Consider the following 21445-nt stretch of genomic DNA (forward strand, 5'->3'; position numbering starts at 1 on the left):
TAATATACTTAAATTATACATAATTTTTAAAAAACACAATTTTTGTGCTTTTGGATATTATTACAGAAAGCTTTTAAAGTATTTGACCAGTGATTGTATTGGTACCTATTGCCCCACAATACATTCTATTATACTTTTTTAAAAGAAGCTCAATTAGGTCTCATGATAGGCAATTGGAAAAGGCCACAGAACCTTGATGCACACAGTTTATATCTTAGATCTAAAGAATGTCGGAAGGCTGACCTAATGTCCTTTTTGATTAAGAGAATGTGAAATAGGGCTCTAGGAAGAAAAGTTATAGATAAGAGCACTAAATGTAATATCAAAAACCCTAGGTTTAAATCTTAGTTTATGCAGTTTATTGTTTTTCTGACCTTGGCAATGTCAGCTTGTCTTCTGGGCTTATTTTACCAGATTGTTTTGGACATGTAAAAGTAACAGTGACTATAGCATATGAGAGCAGCCATCACAATTCACAGTACAAACAAGTCATTAGTAAGCTATACTTATATGAATTTGTATGTGAATTCTGAAGATCTCTAATAGTTAAAAAAAAACTGATCCTGCCCCCCTCACCATATACAAACTGTTTCATTACTTGTCATTACTAGAGAAGAAATTCTTTACAGTGTCATGATTCAGATTATAATTTGCTTTGTTTATCAGTCCTTATGTCAATTGTAGGATATGTACTTGCTGAATATTAATTGTAATTGGTAAATAATTTGTACACACTCTTGCTTGCTCAGTTACAACTTTCTTTTTCTTCAGGTTTTATACATTTATTTGCTCTGTCTGCAGTTCTGGACCAGAATACCTCAAACGTCTACCATTACAATGGTAAGTATGGACCTTTCTATTAAGGAGCAAAAGAAGAATTGTGTTTTAAATCTACAGGATGAAACTTTTCTATATACATTTACTTAGCTTAAAGAAAAATTTGTTCTTTATGCCTGGCTTTCTTTCTTTTCCTTTATTTATCCTCAAGCCTGATGTTATCTTTCCCAAAGGTTATCTAGTTTTATTGCTAAGGTAATAAGGCCATTCAGTTTCTAATGGTATAAAAAGTAACTTTGAAATATCTTTTAGATCTTCAAAATTCTTATTCATGTTTCTAGTTCTTTTGGGCCTTCAGAATACAGTAGAAGAGAGAAAGGTCTTATAATATGCCAGTTTCTGCCTCAGTTAAGTAATCCTTGGGCATGGGAAGTATGATGAATTTTGGAGATTTACTGAAAATGCTTATAGTAAGTACTTAGATATTTTTGTTAAATGTTTTACATATTTTAGGAAAAGATAGGATTTAATTAATGAATCAGATAAAATAAAATCTGTTAAAGTATGATCCATTTTATAGCTTATGTAGTAGTGAAAATATGAAATTTTAGATCATAAATTAACTTTTAAACATCAGATTCTCTTTTAAGAAATCGAGTATCTTAAATTTTAGTTATTATTCAGGGTAAATTAATGTTTTTCATTTATTTTCATATATGTGATTTATTGTGAATATGACATGGTATTAACCATCTGTTCATCTAAATACTTTGGATTTTTTTAATAGCTGGTTTTATAATAATAATGTGTGATTTTAAAATAATAACCAAAACATTATTTTCATATGATTTGATTATTTTTGGATTCCAGGGTAGATATAGCACACCTATGCCTTTACAACCTAAGTGTTATTCACAAGAAGAAATACTTTGATTCTGAACTTGAGCTTATGACATACATTAATGAAAACTGGGATAGATTGCACCCTGGAGAGGTAGGTGGTCTCAGAGCTAACATCATTAGCTACTTAATGTCTCTTTTATTTTGTTTTTATTGAAAGCAGCTAAGGCACATGTGCAAGCCATACATCTAAAGTAGCACTGTATTTTTAGATAGGGAGAAATAACTTCGGTGAGGCTATCAGGATCAGCCCTCATTCTCCTGTTTGTTGCCTGTTAACTTGAGAAAAAGTATAGGAGGAAATAAATTACTTAATTCTTCCATTTTCTGAAATGAGAATTGCTGTAGCTGAAGATAGAAGAGAGGGAGAAATCCTTATTACTGGGTATCCTGTGGTTCTTCCTTCTTTTCTTCTAAGTGTACTATAAACTTAGAGATGTAATCAGCATTCTTCATTTTTCTCTTTTTGGTACTCTCTTTTATATCTTTGACTTTCAGGAATAGTAGGACCTGGTAATAATGTTAGAATAATAAGAGACTGAAGTTACCTGAATTGAGGATTATCCCTGTCATTCTCACATCTCATTTTTCTTTTCATTTGCAAAGTGTAACCACTCATGCTGTTTGTGAAGAGTTTTTTTATTTTATTTTATTTTTTTTTACAAAAAGCAATATAAAAGTTAATGCATGTTCATTGGAGATTTGGAAAATACTGAACAGCACAAAGAAAAGTAACTAGAGTAACTTTTATATTTACCTTTTTAAAGATTTATTTAGAATTATTAAAATGCAGATATTAAATGTTAAAATACAGATACTAAATTTTTTGTTCTATAATATGTGGAATAGATGTGTGAATTTTAGTCATGTGTTACTTTTTGAGGCAAAAACTAAACTGATACGAAATTTAGGAAGAATTTCTGCATTTGTAGCTTTTAGACAGGCAATTTATAAGGTTTACATCAAATAAAGTATCAAGTTTCTGTTCTGGGGGTTTTATGAGGCATCAGGGAGTGCACAGTACATATTTATTAAAAGTAGTAGGTCAGTTGTATAAAGTAAACACCTGTGATATACTTAGATTTTAAAATCAATGATACTAAAATCAATTGAGTTAAGAGTTTTGAGTGTTAGAAATTAGAATATAATATTCTCATTAAGTTTTCTCTTAAAAGCTTCTTTTAGATGACTGGAGAGAAAGTGAGTGACTTGTAAATATGATAAATTTTAATAAACTGATTAGTAATTGGAGAAGAAAATGTAAGGCACTATTATTAAGTATATTGTTCTTTATAGTCATCTGAATATTTAATGTTCTCATACATTAATTTCAAATACTTTCTTCCCAGCAGTGACTCTTTTAGCACTTCATATGCAGATACATTTATATTTCTGTTAGTACACTTGTGTTTTACGTGGTTGAAGTCTGCATTGGTTACTTCATGTAGATAATGGGCATGCATATAAAAACTCAAGTTGTTTATTTCAAATGCTATCATTTTTTATTACAATAAAAGATAACTTTAGATTTATTGAAGAAGCTGAAAACAGAAAATAATAAAAACTACAGGCTGTTTTTTAAAGAAATGAGTTCAATTTATGAATTCTAGCTGTCTCAGTTCCAGCTGAACTTCTGCTATACATCAGAAAACATTTATTTCAGCAATCGGTACATGTTTTATTTTCTGAACCCTATGAGATAATGTCTTACATGTAAGAAATTTCAATTTCTTATTCTTTGCCCCAAACGGAAAAATATATCTTTATTTAAAAATTAAGAAAAACATGATTACAATCAAATATAACTTTATAACAAATGTTTTACTTTTCTAAGGAATGTTCCCATTTTGGGGAGCCATCAGATTTATTATCAGAAGAAGTGACTTTCTAGTCATTTCTCATTGCTCTTTTTCCACATTAAAAAAAAAAGAAAACATTCAGATTTAGTAGGTTAGTCATCTCATTCTCTGGTTATTTATAGATAGAAGTTCAGGTTTTAATTTTCTGTATTAATACTTTACATCTTAATATTGTAATTAGTTTTTAGAGTGAAGTTTTAATGATAAAGAGACCATAAAATTTGTAAATAATATTTGTTCATTGATTTTCATTTAGTTTACTTTTAAATGTTTGTGGTAATAGAAGCAAAGATAATACAGACAATGTATTATTCCTAATTATTAAAGTAGTAAATCTTTGGCTAACTGAAATTGAATTGCAAATTGAGTTTTGTTACTAACTCAAAATTAGGTTAATAAAATTTTCTTTTTATATTTGTATTAAAAATCTTTTTATAAAGTAACATTAATTATAGTTATTCAAAATGATGTAATAGAGTTGGCCCTTCGTATCTGGTTGATTTTCAATGGTTGGAACCAAGGGATACTGAGGGCCAACTGTACTTTCAAAACATGTGAATTACTACATCTAAGTATATTAAAGATACACCTCAGAGATACTGTGGTTTCAATTTCAGGCCACTGCAACAAAACTAATACGCTATAAATCAAATCACAAATTTTTGGTTTCCTAGTGCATATAAAAGTCATGCTTGTACCACACTGTAGTCTTTGTGTGCAATAGCATTATGTCTAAGAAAAGCAATGTACATAACCTTAAATTAAAAACTGGGACTTCCCTGGTGGTCCAGTGGTTAAGACTTCACCGTCTAATACAGGGGATGTGGATTTGATCCCTGGTTGGGGAGCTGAGATCCCATATGCCTCCTGGCCAAAAACCCAAAATATAAAGCAGGAGCAGTATTGTGACAAATTCAGTAGAGATATAAAGACTTTAAAAATGTCCACATCAGAAAAATTTTAAAAAAGTAATGCTGTTGCAGGATGGTGCTGACAGTCTTGCACGAGGCAGTATTACTACAAACCTTCAATTTGTAAAAATTGTAGGATCTGTGATGTACAGTGAAGTGAGATACAATGAAAGAAGGTATGCTTATATTGGTTATTTAAGTACCTTAGAATATTGAAGTCATTTTGAACATCAGTTCTTATTATATATGCTGTAGACTATATGACAAAGATCTTTATGCTAGAATATTAGAGAGTCCATTTTAGAGAGTACAGTTGACTGGAGTACATGGAGTTGGGGTATTGACCCTCTCTGCCATCAAAAATCACATACACCTTGAGTTGGCCTGCCCTGTCTGCAGTTCTGCACCTGCAGATTCAACTGTCCGCAGTATAGTACTGTAGTATGTATTTGAAGAAGTGAAGTGAAGTGAAGTCGCTCAGTTGTGTCCGACTCTTTGCGGCCCCATGGACTGTAGCCTACCAGGCTCCTCTGTCCATGGTATTTTCCAGGCAAGAATACTGGAGTGGGTTGCTATTGCCTTCTCCAGGGGATCTTCCCGACCCAGGGATTGAACCCAGGTCTCCTGCATTGCAGGCAGATGCTTTACTCTCCAAGCCACCAAGGAAATCCTAGATGTATGTATTTAGTGGGGGATAAAAAATCCATACATAAGTTGACCCATGCAGTTCAACCAGTTGTTCAGAGGTCAACTATATATCCTTTCACACTGAAAGGTAAGGTTTAACGTATATATTTTCTTTTTTCTTGATTATTTTCAGGATTGCTATGTCAAGAGAAGCTGAAACTTTTAGAACATGTTAGAACACAGTGATAATTTCCTTATGTGATCTTGGTAAACATCTTTGAGAGTTGGTACCTTAATGATTATCATATAGACTGAATCTAGTATTTGAGAAACTACTGTGTTTTGAATTATTTTTTTTTGAGATAGTAAAAATATGTAGTATAATTTGACACCCCAAATAAAAGTTGCTTAAAATTTTTACATAGAATGAAGTGTTTAGAATGAGGTTATATCAGATTGCTTTGGGAAGTTACAATGAGATATTAATACTTTTTGAAATCTGCCTATTATCATTTGTCTTTACTTCCTAATGTGATTTGAAATTTCAGTTTCATAAGGACAACCCACTTTTCTGTTAGCTGTGGTCTTAAGCTTTAAATACCTAAAAGGTTGATGGAGCCAGTGGGTTGAGTGCTACTTTACTTGAAGGATAGAGAGAGAAAAGCATAGATAAAATGAAATAATATGGCAGAAACAGTGTTTTGGCTAGAGAAAAATATAGTAGAAAAAATAAAAAATAGTAGAAAAATAGTAGAGGTGGTATAATACTTTTAAGGGAAAATTATAAGAAATCTGATTAAAAGCAGTACTTGGGGCCTTGAGTTGTATTAGCGTACAGAATATATGTTGGTAAACAAATTACTAAAGCTGTTTGGCATACTTAAGCCTAGGTGGTGTGGAATTCAGTGTGGTAACTGAGGCATGTATTTTATTGAAGGGAAGAATTTTAACTGTATGTAATAGCATGTATCGCTGTACAGTAATACATAACCCTGAACGTGAAATCACAGTGTGAGATTAGTGTCAGTATACGGAGGAACAAAAATGTTTCTTCTATTGAAGATCTATGTTATAAACCTCATAGTCAGGTGGAAGAACTAGACTATGATGTTCTTCTAATACAGATTATTTGATTAACAGTATAATACTTGCACACTCTGTTTTCAAAATACAGTGAGGGAACCTTTGACTGCATTATGCAAGTTGAAATAAACAGTCCTGTGCAAAATAGTCCTGGAGTGCTGAAAGAACTTACAGATAAAATTTGAATTCTCTAGGCAAGAATATTGGAGTGGGTAGCCATTCCCTTTTCCAGGGGATCTTCCTGACCCAGGGATTGAACCTGTGTCTCCTGCATTGCAGGCAGATTCTTTACCATCTGAGCCACCAGGGAGGCCCAGGAAATCATAGAGAACAGGTACCAAAAGAAAAAAAGAGTTTGTTGTGATTTTCAAAAAGTAAAAAGGAGTAGATTTGAGAAATTCTAAACTTTTGTTGTTGAATGTCAGCAAAATTGTAGAGCAGATTTTTCTTGTGAAGAATTAAAAAGCAATCAGAAAAAATACCACTAGTTTATTAGAATAAATCATGTTAAATACCTTGGTTTCTTTTTTGATATGGTTAGCAGCACTGATATGTCAAGTGCTAATGTGCATAGTATAACTCAGTTTTATATAAGATATTGGAATGTGAACTGGTTAGAATAAAATTTAAATGCATTTGTAACTAATGAGTTAGTAGCAAAAGCAGTCATTGGCTTGGAAATATTCTTGAGGGAGATTCTAATGGCGAGCCACAGGGTTCTGTTTTTGTCTCTATCTTCAGTTCAAGAAGGATGACAGAATCAGGAGAAAATATCATCTCAAACACTGAGCTGAAAACCAAATCAACAGTAGTTATAAAATTTTTCTTTTAGGCTTAAATATACAAACAACAATATGGAAGAACAGTGTATGATGGGGGATACTTGGCTTGATGGCAGTTGATTTAATGAGATTTTAGAGTTAAGATGGGAGTAGGGGACCAGGACTTTGGCCACCTCATGCGAAGAGTTGACTCATTGGAAAAGACTCTGATGCTGGGAGGGACTGGGGGCAGGAGGAGAAGGGGACAGAGGATGAGATGGCTGGATGGCATCACTGACTCGACGGACATGAGTTTGGGTGGACTCCGGGAGTTGGTGATGGACAGGGAGGCCTGGCGTGCTTTGATTCATGGGGTTGCAAAGAGTTGGATACGACTGAGTGACTGAACTGAACTGAACTGAGGGGACCAGGAAGAGGATGGAAGTACTTAGCCAGGCTTAGTGTGAAATAATCATGTGATGGTGCTGCTAAACCTAAACATAATCTTCATACTTAGCCCTCTTACCTACTGTCAAATGCTTGAAGAACTGCCTTGTATAAAAGAGAATCCAGGAGGGAATGTTTTGTTTGCCCATGGAATGGGCTTCTTCATTAGGTTTCATCTGTGGTACTAGTTAAACCAAGGTTTCATGACTCTTGAGTACTATTAAAGGGATTACAGTATTAATGAAAACTTAAATTAGGTGGATATCTCATGTCTCTTTTGGATTATAAAGTCTGAGTCCATTATTTCTCCTTTAATAGAAATTTTCTGTCATTGGACACTTAAGAAATTACAATAGGAAGGTGTGGTATGGTTAAGGAGAATGAGCACCAAACTTTACTTTCCTTTTCCTCTTAAAGTACCCAGTACAGGCTCACAATGGGCTCTCAGTGAATGTTGAAGGAATGTACTTAATTGTCACTTGGGTTCAAATTCTACCTCTTTAGCTAACCAGCAGTGTGAATTTGGGCAATTTAGGTTTATAGCTGTTGACTAATTGGTGAAATAAAAGTAGATGACTGTAAAAGTCTCTTCTACCTACCATGTTATATTTGACAGATTTGTTTATTTTTTTTTACTTGAAGTTCTGAGCTTTGGGAGTTTCAGCTGCTAAATAAAATTACTGGCAGTCATTTTAAAAGTCAACGGTGGTATTTTGGAAGATTTTTTGTTCATTTGTTTAAATTTTTATTGCTTTAATTGAAGATGGTATTTTATAATTTAATTTTTTTCTATTGGGCCCTAGTCTTTAAACTTTGAAGAAAAGGCAGAAATAACTCTGAAAGAAACTTTTTTGAAACAAAATATTTTCCAGAATTGAATGTTTATATTTTAAAATGGTGTATGATGATAAAAACGTACTGAGTCACTTTGATTTTAGGCTTAACCGAAGTCTGTAATTGGTATGAAAACAAAATCCCTAAATTTGTTATTTTTTCAAAGTTATAGAGGTTGTTGGTTTGTGTTAGAAGTATTGGGAAGTAAAATGGCATGTTTATCATTACTTTTTATATTTCCTGTTAATATCTATTAGAAGCTTTATAGTTGATATTAAAGTAATTCTAATGTATTATTACTTTCCCAGGTTATAGAATTAAAGTAAATTCAATGATAATAAAATCCCATTTTTATTGTATTTTACAGTTTATGGTTCTTTCAAGCATATCATTTTATCTATACAAGTATTGATAGTAGTAAAGAAACTAGTAAAGGATTTATACTCTCTTTTTTATACGTGAGAAAACAAGATTTGAGAGGCTAAATGGCCTTAAGTCACAAAGCTGGTCAGTGAGGACCTGAAATTAGAACTTTGGTCTTCTGACAACTAGTCAGTCAGCTTTTCTTTTGTATCACATGGCGTCTATCACCTGTGTATTACTAATCGATGAAATTACAGTGCACTAAATTGTTTTTTTGATACTTCACAGCTGGCAGACACACCAAAATCTGAAAGATATGAGCATGTTCTGGAGGCATTAAATGATTACAAGACCATGTAAGTTATTTTATGTATCCCTATGAAGGAGATACTTGGTAAATATAAGGAATAATGGCATTAAGAATTGTGAGATTGGTGTAGAGTTAATACATACCATTTTAATGTCCTCTCTCAGTCAGAGTAAACCATTGATTCTCAAAGATTGAAGAGGGGAGGTGCAGTTCTCTGGAAATGTTGGATGGAAGGCATATCAGTATTTCAGGGGAATTTGGTCAGTTTAGTTGAAAAAGCATAATCAGTAATGACTTGTTCTTATAATTTAATCTGCTGAAAGTAAAACAGAATCATATTAGCTGGTAGGAATATGCAGAAGATAGGGGGATATATTAAAGAGAAGATAGGTTTTTAAATGATTGAGGTCTTCTATGATTTTAAGTTTAGTTAGTGCCATCTTTAGGAATAGTAGTAGTATTAGTGATCTAAGTTTTTGATAATTAAGTGACATTGTTTGATATAGTCTTATATAAATCTTTCCCTTTTTTTCTAAAGGAGCATATCTACATCTCTTAAAAATATTTTTAAAAGGCAATAGAAATAAAATGTATATGCTGGTTTCAACCAGCTATTTAATTATAACATTTTTGTTTGTAACATGTTGCTTTTTTTGAACTTAGCAACATTTCCTCATTAATAAATGTTATAATTACAAGTGGTTAGATCTTTAGGACAACTTAAAAAAGCCATAAAGTTACCTGAGCAGTTACTGTGCTGGTAAAAATACTTTATAGGACAATGAATTCTGTAATCCCAATTTAGTGTGCTAGAAATACCTTTGTTCCTACTATGGTAGAAATGGGAGCTCCCGTTTCTCACACTTATATAAAAGATGAATGGCAATCCAAGCACTTGGTAGTGGTTCTTAGGCCAGGCATGCTCAAGTAGAGCTAAGAGGTTATTTTAGAATAAGGACTCTAAGGACTTTGGGAAACGATTAAGGAACACATATTTCAGAAACCCAAGCCCACAAGAAATGTCACCTCTGCTCCAGGTTATTTCCAATTCCAGATCTGACATGCTAGACACTGCTTTTATTTTCTGGGCCTCTAGGATTGATGTACTTTTTTCCAGTGCTCTTACCTATTTCTGGCCAGGGTTTCTCTCCTCACCTATTCACTCTGAAATAGAATTCTGTTTTCCCTAAACCTTTTTTGAGGTGTTTGTAACAGATAAGACTAAAAATGTGGAAAAGCACATTGAGACTAAAAGAGATACCACTCTGTACTCTTCTTTCTTTAAAAAGTTAGATGCTACGTTTTAAAAAGAAAAACGGCCATGTGTTCCTAGCGGACATGTGTTCTTCCTTCTAACACTATTCCTCTCTCCTGCTTCCCTGTCGTATCCTACTGTGGACTGGCTCTGGGGCAGATAAGAATCCAATAAAGCAAAGGGAAAAAACAAGAGCAAGGGGGTAGTATTGGGTAGACTTTCATGTGTTTTATGACTGAGGGTCTTCCATGTATATGTGTTCAGTTTTTAAATTTTTAGTTAATTGTTTTTTAAATTTAGGTTTATGTCTGGGAAAGAAATAAAGAAGAAGAAGCATTTGTTTGGGTTGCGAATTCGTGTTCCTCCTGTGCCACCAAATGTGGCTTTCAAAGCAGAGAAAGAACCTGAAGGAACCTCCCATGAATTTAAAATTAAAGGCAGAAAGGCATCCAAACCTATATCTGAATCAAGGTAAAAGTTGATCTGTGGGTTAGTTTTTCTCTTTAGCTAATTTGTAACTAAAAATGTGTGTTACTTAAGCCTCATTAGTATATTTGAAAGTACAAGTGGCAGTGACCCTGATTTGTTATCCTATTTAAAATTTCTCGCTTGAACAAGTTACAAAGAGTTAATGCTAGATGTTTATTTATTTACTATAGATCTAAGGCTTTCCAGGAATAGACCCTATTGATTTTGTTCAGCATAAGTATTTATTCATTTGTTTGTTCATTTCTCATTCGTTTGTTCATTCATTCTGTTTATCAAGCACCTTAATGTCTAAGTGCTGCAGATATAATAAATGAGACCTTCTTTCTGCCCTGGTGGGGTTTACATTATAATGGGGAAGAAAGGTGGTAAACAAAATAATTACAGATCATGTTAATACCATTTAGGAAATAGCAAACAGATTTAGACTGTACTGGGATGGATAGAGATATAGGGGTCTACTTTAAGAAAGAGGCTTAAGAAGGCTTGTTTATGATAATATTGAAGCTGAAACTTTAAAGATTGAGAATGACCTAACAATGTGAAGAATAAAGGGAAGAATACTTCAGATAGCAGAAATAACAAGTGTGAAGCTATGAGGCATGTTCTAGGAACTTTCAGAAGGCTACTAAGGTGTGAACAAGGGCTGGAGAGAGTAGTATTGGGTATTGGAAAGGTTGGGTGGGGCTTGGTCATGTGTTTTGTAGACCTCATAAGGAATTTCGGTTGTTTTCTCAGAATAATGGGAAGCTATTTAAAGATGTATGTACGCTGAATTATCTTTTAAAATAGTTCTCTGGATCTGTTTGGAAAGCAAATCTATAGAAGTAAGTAGAAACAAGAAAAAATGAAGACTTCCAGTTTTCTAGGTGAGAGATAATGGTGGCTTGTGCAGTTGTAGGTGATAGCAGTCAAGTAGAGAGAAAATAGATTCAAGATCTCCACTGGAGGCATAATTTGTTGGCTTTGCTAATGAATTAAAATTTTAAAGGAAGGGCAAGATAAAGTTATACAATGCCCAGATACCTTGTTTGAGCAACTAGTGGGTGGTCATGTCTGTTACCAAGAACTGGAAGAATAGATTTTGATGACGTGAATAAAGCATTCTTCCATTTCAGACTCATTTAATTCAAGATTCTTATGAGGAACATCTAAGTGATAATGATGTTAAATACAGGCAATTGGGTGTGTTCAGTCAGGAGCTCAGGACACATGATAATAAATTTTGAAGTTAATTTATAAAACCATGAGAATGGATGATATTACCTAGAGAGAGAAAAGAAGAGAATGTGGCCCAGAATAATGTCCTGGTATTATTTAGCGATTTGGAAGAAGTGAAATAAATGTAGGAGATGGCTAGAAAACGATCATGTGAAATAGGAGGAAACTAGGAAAGTTTGATGTCATGAAAACCAAGTGAAGGAGAGTGTTTGAGAAAGATACGGGTCTATTAAACAGTACTGAATGTTGCTGAGAGGCAGGTTAAGATGAGAGAAAAATGTTTATTGGATTAGATAACATTTTGTTATTAGTGATTTTGATAAAAACTATTTTTCTTAAGTGTTAAAGGTAAAAGTCACATGGCAGTAGGACAATATGATCGAATCCAGCACTGCTCAACTTACTGTCAAAACTGGTCTTTTTCTACAATTAGGGACATGGGAAGATTCAAAATGATGATGATGACAGTAATACAGGAAAAGGGGAAAAAAAGGAATACTTGTTAAGAATTTTGAAAGAGAATGAAGAAAGTGGGAAGGGTATGTGTTGTCAACTCTCAGAAGTAGTTTCACTGTATTGTTAAGGGAGGGAAGTAGACAAATGCAATGGAAGCTGAATCGAGTGATGGTTTTTTAAAAATAGATATAAGACAATTGTAACCTGTTTCTGTATGTCAGTGGAGCAGAATGATACAGAAGAAAGAGAGGTAACTGAAGATATTGTAAAGTCTTTGAGAAGACATAAGAGACAGGATGTGGGAATCTAAATGTGGGATTGACCTTCTAAAGCAGGACTTAACATCTTTCTGTTGAAATGGAGAGAAAAAGAAGTGAAGTCGCTCAGTCGTGTCCAACTCTTTGCGACCCCATGGACTACATGTAGCCTACCAGGCTCCTCTGTCCCTGGTATTTTCCAGGCAATAGTACTGGAGTGGATTGCCACTCCAGTGGAGTACAAATTCTAATTCTGTGATGACTGAAGTTATTGCCTAGTAGCTTCTGTTTTCTCAATGAAATGATGAGGCAAAGATAGCTGAGAGAGAAATTTAAGGAGCCAATACATAAGGTATGAGTTAATCATCTTGGCGAATAAGAAAAAAAAAATTACAGAGGGTTGTCAGTGCTGTGTATCCATTTGAGTTAGTAATAAAGTAGATAGTACTTTAAGGGTTTTTTTTTAATGAAGGAAAATAATACTATTCCTATTACTTTCAGATTTTTATTATTAATCTTTTTCTAGCAATTGTTTATATTATAAATTAGAAAAAAGATTTCCACAATCTTTCTTGTTCCTGTTTTGATTTTGATAGGACATTCTGTCTGTGGTAGTTATCAGATTTTCATTTGATGTGATCAGATAATGGTTCAACTTTCTCTAAAGGCATTTTCAGTTCATTCTGGGCCCTATGTATGAATTGGACTAAAGGGTACTTTCTTTAGTCCAGGGGTCCTTTGTAAATGTTATGTTGATCATCCTGCCAAAAAAATAAATGTACACCCCACCCATCTTATCCTTGGATAAGATTTTGGATTATAGTTCTAGTTACACTTTCTTCCTCTACTTCTCTACTTTCTCTTTCCTCATACTTCCACCTTTATTTCCCCAAACCAGTTTGGTGAGGAGGGATAGTCATTTCTTGTTTTCTCCATTCACCTCTTTCTAGCGTATTATATAAATCTGTTCCTTTACCTTGTTTTTTAATTCAGTTTTTCCTGGATAATGTTATTGTAGCACTTAACCCATTTTATTATTCTGCTTACATGCATGTTTATTGTCTTCTATCTATAGTGTGTGTGAAAGTTACTTAGTCATGTCCTACTCTTTGTGACCCCATGGACTATAGCCCCTGTCAGGCTCCTCTGTCCAACGAATTCTCTGGGCCAGAATGCTGGAGTGGTTAGCTGTTGCCTTCTGCAGGGTATCTTCCCAACTTAGGGATGGAACCCAGGTCTCCCACATTGCAGGCACATTCTTTACTATCTGAGCCACCAAGGAAACCCAAGGATACTGGAATGGGTAGCCTATCCCTTCTCCACAGGATCTTTCTGACCCAGGAACAGGGGTCTCCTGCATTGCAGGTAGATTCTTTACCAGCTAAGCTACCAGGGAAGATCTCAAACCCCTTAGTACAGGGAACATTTTTGTATTATAGTATTCCCTTTATATAGAGATGTTTACTGATTAAATGAAATAGATGTTCTGTGTACTGGTATTTGTCATTTTTCCCTTCTGTTAATTAGATATGTTGTTGACCTATTTCTTGTTTTCCCTTCTTATGCTTGATTTTTTCCTTTATGTCTCTAAAATGGTTTTCTAAAACTTGCTAATTTTGTCCTTTGAATGATTCCCCTGCACAATATGAAGGATTCCTCCTTTACGTTCTCCAACCTCTTTCTGATTAGCATCATTCAGGAACCCACAGGATATTTCTATTTAGAGCTACTGTATAGGGAGTGAACAGTTTTAACATAGATAACTTCCTGGCTCCATGAGGTTAACTACTGAATTCATACTACTGAATTTAGTACTAAATTCTTGAAACATCCTCCAAGTACCTACATAGTAACAACCTAAATGAAATAATTGAACTTAAAGAGTTTTGAAATCTTCCATCCAATACAGTAGTACTTTTTTGTTTGTTTTGTAAAAAATTTTTTGGTGATGTGTATTTTTCAAAATTGTTATTAGGGAACTTTTTTCCTTTAAACCTTTCATATGTAAAGATCTCTTTAAGAAATATTTATTCAAATTAAAATATATTATCTGTGAACTTGACTAAACTTGTAGATTCAGCTTAACTTTGTTTTTATAATCTAATTACTACGTAAGTAGAGGTTATGACAGTACATATTGTCCACTGTCTTTGTTTTCTTTCTGCAGAGATTAAATACATAATGGTTTTATGTTTCAGGGAAGTAAGCAATGGCATAGAAAAAAAAGGAAAGAAAAAATCTGTAGGTCGTCCACCTGGCCCATATACAAGAAAAATGATTCAAAAAACTGCTGAGCCACCTTTGGTAAGAGGATATATTGGTCTCTGTTCTCAGAGCAGAAGTCTGCTTGAAATTACTGAGAAACTAATTTCTTTTCGTTACTTTTAGAAGCCATTCTTTGAATTTTTGTTTTTGTTTTCCAGGATAAGGAGTCAATTTCAGAGAATCCTAGTTTGGATTTACCTTGTTCTATAGGGTAAATAGAAAGTTATTTTCGCCTATCCTAGGAATTTTCTTCTTGGGGGGGAATTAGTATTTCTATTGTTATGTAATATAGTTGTTATACCGTTTAAATTCTTTTGTCTCAGGAGAACTGAGGGAACTGCACATTCATCCAATACCTCAGATGTGGATTTCACGGGTGCTTCCAGTGCAAAAGAAACTACCTCGTCTAGTATTTCCAGGCATTATGGGTAGATATTTTATGTTCTTATTCTTAACTAATTTTCCTCTAGAGTTTCTTCTTTGTAAAATGATGATTAAATACATTTTTAAGAATTGAAAGTGATACCAGTTTGTCTTGCAGCTTTTGAGATGCAGTCTATATATAGATATTTTAGGTTATTAATATTCATCTGAGTATTTTTACTTTTCAGAGCACAGATGTTAAAATTTTCAAATTTGTCAGGAATTTTGCTATGTACACAAAGAAGAGGTATCCTGGTGTTTATAGGTGTGCTCTTTTCTGTGAGACCTTTTTATACTTTTAATATACAAGTGTGAATTTTTTTTTTAATAAGTTGGAATCAAGCACACACACCTTTTTATTAGAAAAAGGATTTTAAACTCAGGGTCTTTTTTTATCAATAGCAGACTTTCCCTCTAGTATTTTTTTTTTAACCTAACTCTTTAGAAAGGCAACTTTTTCCTGAAGTCTGATGTATCAGGTAAGAAAAATTTAGTTTATTTGGGGCCAGAGCCATGAGCTTACAGATTTTATAGTTCCCTTTGTTCAATTTTTGTTTTCACAACCAAGCATTCTGTTAAGCTTGTGCACATTATCTTCTTTTTTTTTGTACATTGTCTTGTTTAAAACAGTCTTTTGAGTTGTTTCCATTTTGTAGATAAGAAAACTGAGACTTAGAGGGTTTTTGTAACAAGCCCAAGATGGCATGTGCATTAGCAAATAAATACAAAACTGAGGTTTAACTTGGGCAGTAGAATTTATTGGCTATATTATATTTTGACCTTGTTTTATAATATCATAAAATCTTTTAATCTCTGAACTCAAAGCTTGTCTTGTTTAGTCCCTTCACTTAATCTCTTAAGAGAACACAGAAGATAAAGAGATTTAAATTTGACCGATATCATGTTGAGCTATACCAAGGGTATAGTTTAGGCTTATTTCAATTTATTATATTACTTAACAATAGGCCTAGAATTGATAACCAAGAGAACTTTTGTACTGGTTCTGCCATCAGTTAAAGCACATGTAAAGGTGTCTTTTACGTAATAGGTGCTTATTAAATATTTCTTGCACTGAGTGAATGAATGAATGAACTTTCTTCTTTTTAATGATAAAAATGTTGACAAGATCTGACTTAAAAATCCTCTTGGTAAGTAAGAATTTGCCTTGTTGGCTTCATAAATCAAAATTTCCTCTGATTCTTTTAAGCTTAATAGTACATAGTTAAGGAAGAAAAGCTCTTCAAAGGTCAGCCCCAAGAAGGTGATTGAATTTAATGAAGGCGAGTGATAATCCATTTCATATAGCATTTGTTGTTTTGATTTGGCTGATTTTTATGTCAGCAAGGGTAGACAATTGTGGCCTTTTTTGTTCTGTAGATTATCTGACTCCAGAAAAAGAACTCGTACAGGAAGATCTTGGCCTGCTGCAATACCACATTTACGGAGGAGAAGGGGTCGTCTTCCAAGAAGAGCACTCCAGACTCAGAACTCAGAAATTGTAAAAGATGATGAAGGCAAAGAAGATTACCAATTTGATGAACTCAACACAGAGATTTTGAATAACTTAGCAGATCAGGAGTTACAACTCAATCATCTAAAAAACTCCATTACCAGTTATTTTGGTGCTGCAGGTAGAATAGCATGTGGTGAAAAATACCGAGTATTGGCTCGTCGGGTGACACTTGATGGAAAGGTGCAGTATCTTGTGGAATGGGAAGGAGCAACTGCGTCCTGACTGTAGGACTGAACATTATGTTCACTGCACTCTCATTTTCTGTAGGTACAATTCAGAACCCTAAAGGAGTCTGGCTTTTACTATCTTTAAAAAAGTTAAAAAAAAAATCACATAAGATGATACTAGCCTTAACATGTACTTGTCAATGTTATGGATATTGTCATAAAAAGATATCTTTTAAAAATCAGAGACTTAATTTTTTAAATCTTGAGATTTGTAGAATGTTTCTAGGATAGGATATTAAAAATGATTCAAACCCATGCATGGTGTTAGATAATTTTTCTAATTATTCCATTGAGTCAGTTTTTGTGGTTAGTGGTTCTCAGAGCAAACTGATCATGTAGATAGATAGCACAAGTATTTGGAGAAACATTGTCTGTTTTGTTACCAAAATGTTGGAAAAAATTTATTTCAATACCTTTTAGAAGTGCAGTGTATATAATGCCTACTAAAAGACTGTAAAATACTGAAATTTTCTTTCAACAAAGTGTAAAAAATATATTGAGCCTGTAAATTGCTCTGTGACTAGACTTCATTGTCGTCTTAATATATTCTTTGCATGTGCATATATATACACACATGTGTATATATATGTGTGTGATTGATTATGTGACCTATGCAATACAAATTATGGGAATGGGCAGCTTTGGAGTATATATCCCATAATTCTTTTTTCAGGAATAGTTGCAGTATTTACACAGCAGCATTTCTTCTCAGGCTTTTATTGGGTGCTGTTGCTTGCTATGTATGAAGAGAAATGTGTCAAACAAGTTTAGTGTGTTCTGAAGAAGGGTGTGAACAACAGTGTTCATGGGCTTTTTCGAATGCTTTTCATTATCAGTCTTTGTAACTCAGCTGTTCAGTACCTAAAACAAATTCAAATAGTTATGAACATTATCTCCTACTAGAAGTAACATTTTCAGATTTTCATGGCACATTATGATTGTAAATGTCTCTCAGTTTTAACAGTAAGTCTATAGGAATCCCGTGAAGATTCCTGAAATGTCTGTAGTAACTGTTAGTCATGTTGAATAAGTGTAGTATGAACAAAGTATTTTATTGCACAGGGTTAACAAACAGTGTGTTGCCTGCGAGGCAGCTGCTGTTTTATTACAACATTACCTCTTGTTTTTATGAAATGTACCAAGATTTAAATTGATAACTTTATTTTACATGTGTTTTGTTTTTTTTTAAAAGTTTCTTTTATCACCAGTGTTAGAGTTGTCTTCTGTTTCTTTTTGTTTTATTTGTTTTCTTTTTTAGCCAAAGAGTAAACAGAAGAATATTCTTATTTTGGTGGCTGTTCATTTTACTCTTAAAAGTGATTGGTGGATTTTAGCCTAAAAATTGGAGAGTTTGCCACCAAAATGAAAAATATGTAAAGTGTAGTGATTACAGAGCGGTTAAAAATGTGGGTTAGTGCTTATTTATTCCATTGATTGATTATTTGACTGTTTATAAGAAAGTTGCTTTATTTCTTTAAACATCTTCAAAAGATGACCTTTTCTTGTCACATTATAGCCAAAAGAAGCAGAGAACTTCGTAGTCCTGCATTTGGTTCCTGGTTGGCCAGGTATAAATGAGCTTTACAAAAGTGCAAATTAAGAACTGTCACTTCTGTTTACCTCCACCAAAACTTGATTTTCCCCTAGCTATTAATTTAAAGTTGCCTTTCCTGCAGCTGCAATATTTTGAATAACACACAAGAGTTTGTGTTGATTTTGAATGTTTGTTTATATCTAGGGGTAATGGAAAATGTAAATCCCGTGTAACCTTATTCACTCCACCTGTATCATATTATTTCATTTTCCCCAAAGTCCTTTAATTCTAACTGAACACCAGCAGTATTTTTAGTAATTCTTTCTTTAGCATACTTGGAAGATGATTTATTAAGCTGAACTGTCTTTAGACGTAATTATTGTGAATGTCTGTTTTATTTTATCATGGTGGTTCACATGGCTCTGATGTTCAGTTTGTATTTTTGGAATTGCTTTACTTAGAATTAAAACAGACGAACATTAAATGTGTGTATTTTTTAAAGAGCTAATGAGTTTTGCTTCTGTATTTTGCTGAAAATACACACTAGTGCAGTAGATGGCTGCTTTTATCTAGCCAGGGAGCTAAAGAGTTTCTAGTTCTGTTGTAAATATGTTCACTTGAGTTAATCTTTATAAATCTTTACTTTCATTTTCCTCTTGTCCTCCCAATAAATATTAATAATTATTTCATGCTCATTTTATATGATCCTCTGAAGAAATAAATTATGTTTAGCCAGCTTGTACACTTTATACTTGAAAGGCAAGGTATCTCCCTGTCGCCAAACTTCAAAAAAATTCAACTTTTCAACTGTTTTCTTCTTACCTGCATAGAAGGTGTTAGGGTTTACATAAAAGGATTCCTTTTTTCTTTTTCCTGAAAAGCTTTGCCCCAGGCTACAGAAAGAAAAGATGTAAAAATAGTATACCTTATTCATTTTTACTCAAATATATTTTATAAATACCCTGATAGTCATGGATAAATATGGATTCTAAGGCCTTTAGGTGATCAAACAGAATATAAGCTATCAGAGTTATTCTGTCAGTTCTAATGTAAGAGTGATGAAGTCAGATCTTATCTTGTTGGATTTATTTTGTTACTGAATGTTTAATAGAAGTGAATGTTCACTGATAAGTTTGAGGGTATTTCTTCTTGTTTTATTTGCAAGGTATGTTTAGTTTCTATTGTGTATATATTAAGATTTGTGTTAGTGTTAGGGTAGAAATAATTTGGGGGCTATTTGATTGAGTTTTTATTAGGTATTATAAAGTTTTGCTTGGAACCTGATCTGATTTTTATAGTTATAGCAAACTTGTACTCCGGTTCTAGGGTTGTTTGAATGAGAATATAATGGCAAAGGAGGATGTCTGTGCTACGTTGGACTACCTTTATAAATATACTTCCAGAAGTCTCCTTCAGTTTCTTTGGCAGTTTCCTCAGGGGAATAAAAATTTGATAGTTAAATGTAAAGTGAGAATTTTATCATGGAATTTGTTTATAATTAGTAGCAGTTAAGAAACTTGATATCTGTCTGATACAGATTTGAAGATGGAGGAACTGTGAAAGCAAACTGATTAGCTCTCTAAATAACAAATAGATGGGAGCAAGTAAGTTTTAAGTCATAATGTCAAAATATCTTAGAGCAGTAAATGGATCAAAATGTAATACTGTAGTTATAGTTAGAAGAAGGTGGCAGATTAAGCAGTTCATACTTTATTTCTCACCTTGCCTCACTTTTACTCAATAAAATCTCTTTCTGCTTTTTTTTCCTTCTTTTGGCCTGTGGTATGTTGGATCTTAGTTCCCCGATTAGTGATCAAACGGGTACTCCCTACATTGGGAGAGCAGAGTATTAACCATTGGACCACGAGCAATGTCCCACTCTGCTTTTTACCCATGTAGTTTCTCTTTGTCGGAGATGATGCTTGGATGCTTAGCAATAGCTCCTCACTTTTGCAGTATCTTCAAGGAATGTGATTTCTCGTTCAAGAAAATTTTCCACTGGATTTAAGCAAGCCAACAAATGAATAAAACCTTCATAGTTGATAAAATGAATAAAACTTTCATAGATGATAAAACTTAATAATACCTAATTAAAACTCAATCAAATAGCCCCAAAAATTATTTCTACCCTAACACTAACAGAAATCTTTATGTACTTATTGCATAAAGCAAAACTGTGTCCTGTTTAAAATCATTAATTTCTGTTCCTTATATTTAATGAAAGGTATTCAGTCCTTTTTTCCCTTCTACCTTATGACCTGCTTTCCCAGTTAGGGGGCAATATTTGTGCCCTAAATGGGCACAAATTGGTTTAGGAGTAGGGTTGGAGGAGCCAAAAAAATCTTAATGATTTTTAGCCCTCCAGAACTCAACTCTATGTGACAGAAATCTTATTCCTTTTTATTTACTTTTTGTTGAGTTTTCTTGAATATCACAAGAGCAGCACTGACATCGAAGTCATGGAACATATACAAGATAATTTTAAGATCAGTGCTGACAAATGTATAGCTATATTCCAGAGAACTTTGTTTAGTCTTGAACTCACTCAGTGAGAGGTGGGTCTACATATGCCCATTGGCTTCCACTGACTCTCTTGTGGGTTTCATTTATGTTTGATCCTAAGTACTTGTATGTGACTTGGGCTTGGAGAATTAAATAAAAGTAAAGCTCAAGTTTATTTGACCCATGATTAACCATGCTAGGTGCAGAAAAGAAAAAAAACTGAATGGTGAGTGAATGTCAAATGAATGAATGGAATATCTAGCAGCTAGTTCAAAGTAAGTTTTTCATATTAAGCAAAAATTCAAAATAAGCTCACCAAAAACAGTTTTTTCAAAGGAATTAAGTTTTTCTAATGTTTTACTTTTCCTGAGAAATACCACCTTTGAATAATTTTAAAATATTTAACTATATTGCTATTGTTGTGTGTTTATAAA

General features: G+C 33.4%; 1 protein-coding gene across 4 annotated transcripts in view; it reads left to right on the forward strand.

The window, feature by feature from the left end:
• The window catches only part of MTF2 (metal response element binding transcription factor 2), a 74987-nt gene extending 55970 nt beyond the window's left edge, over positions 1-19017 (forward strand). For all 4 annotated transcript variants that reach the window (XM_005678091.1, XM_005678093.1, XM_013962623.2 and 1 more), the window contains 8 exons: positions 772-840; positions 1648-1771; positions 8851-8918; positions 10428-10598; positions 14746-14851; positions 14971-15023; positions 15136-15240; positions 16613-19017. In XM_005678091.1, coding sequence (XP_005678148.1) covers positions 772-840; positions 1648-1771; positions 8851-8918; positions 10428-10598; positions 14746-14851; positions 14971-15023; positions 15136-15240; positions 16613-16970 — 1054 coding nt within the window. In that variant the 3' untranslated portion in view covers positions 16971-19017. The remainder of the gene's footprint in view (positions 1-771; positions 841-1647; positions 1772-8850; positions 8919-10427; positions 10599-14745; positions 14852-14970; positions 15024-15135; positions 15241-16612) is intronic.

The sequence above is a fragment of the Capra hircus genome, chromosome 3, assembly GCF_001704415.2.
Source record: "Capra hircus breed San Clemente chromosome 3, ASM170441v1, whole genome shotgun sequence".
NCBI classification, from domain to species: domain Eukaryota; kingdom Metazoa; phylum Chordata; class Mammalia; order Artiodactyla; family Bovidae; genus Capra; species Capra hircus.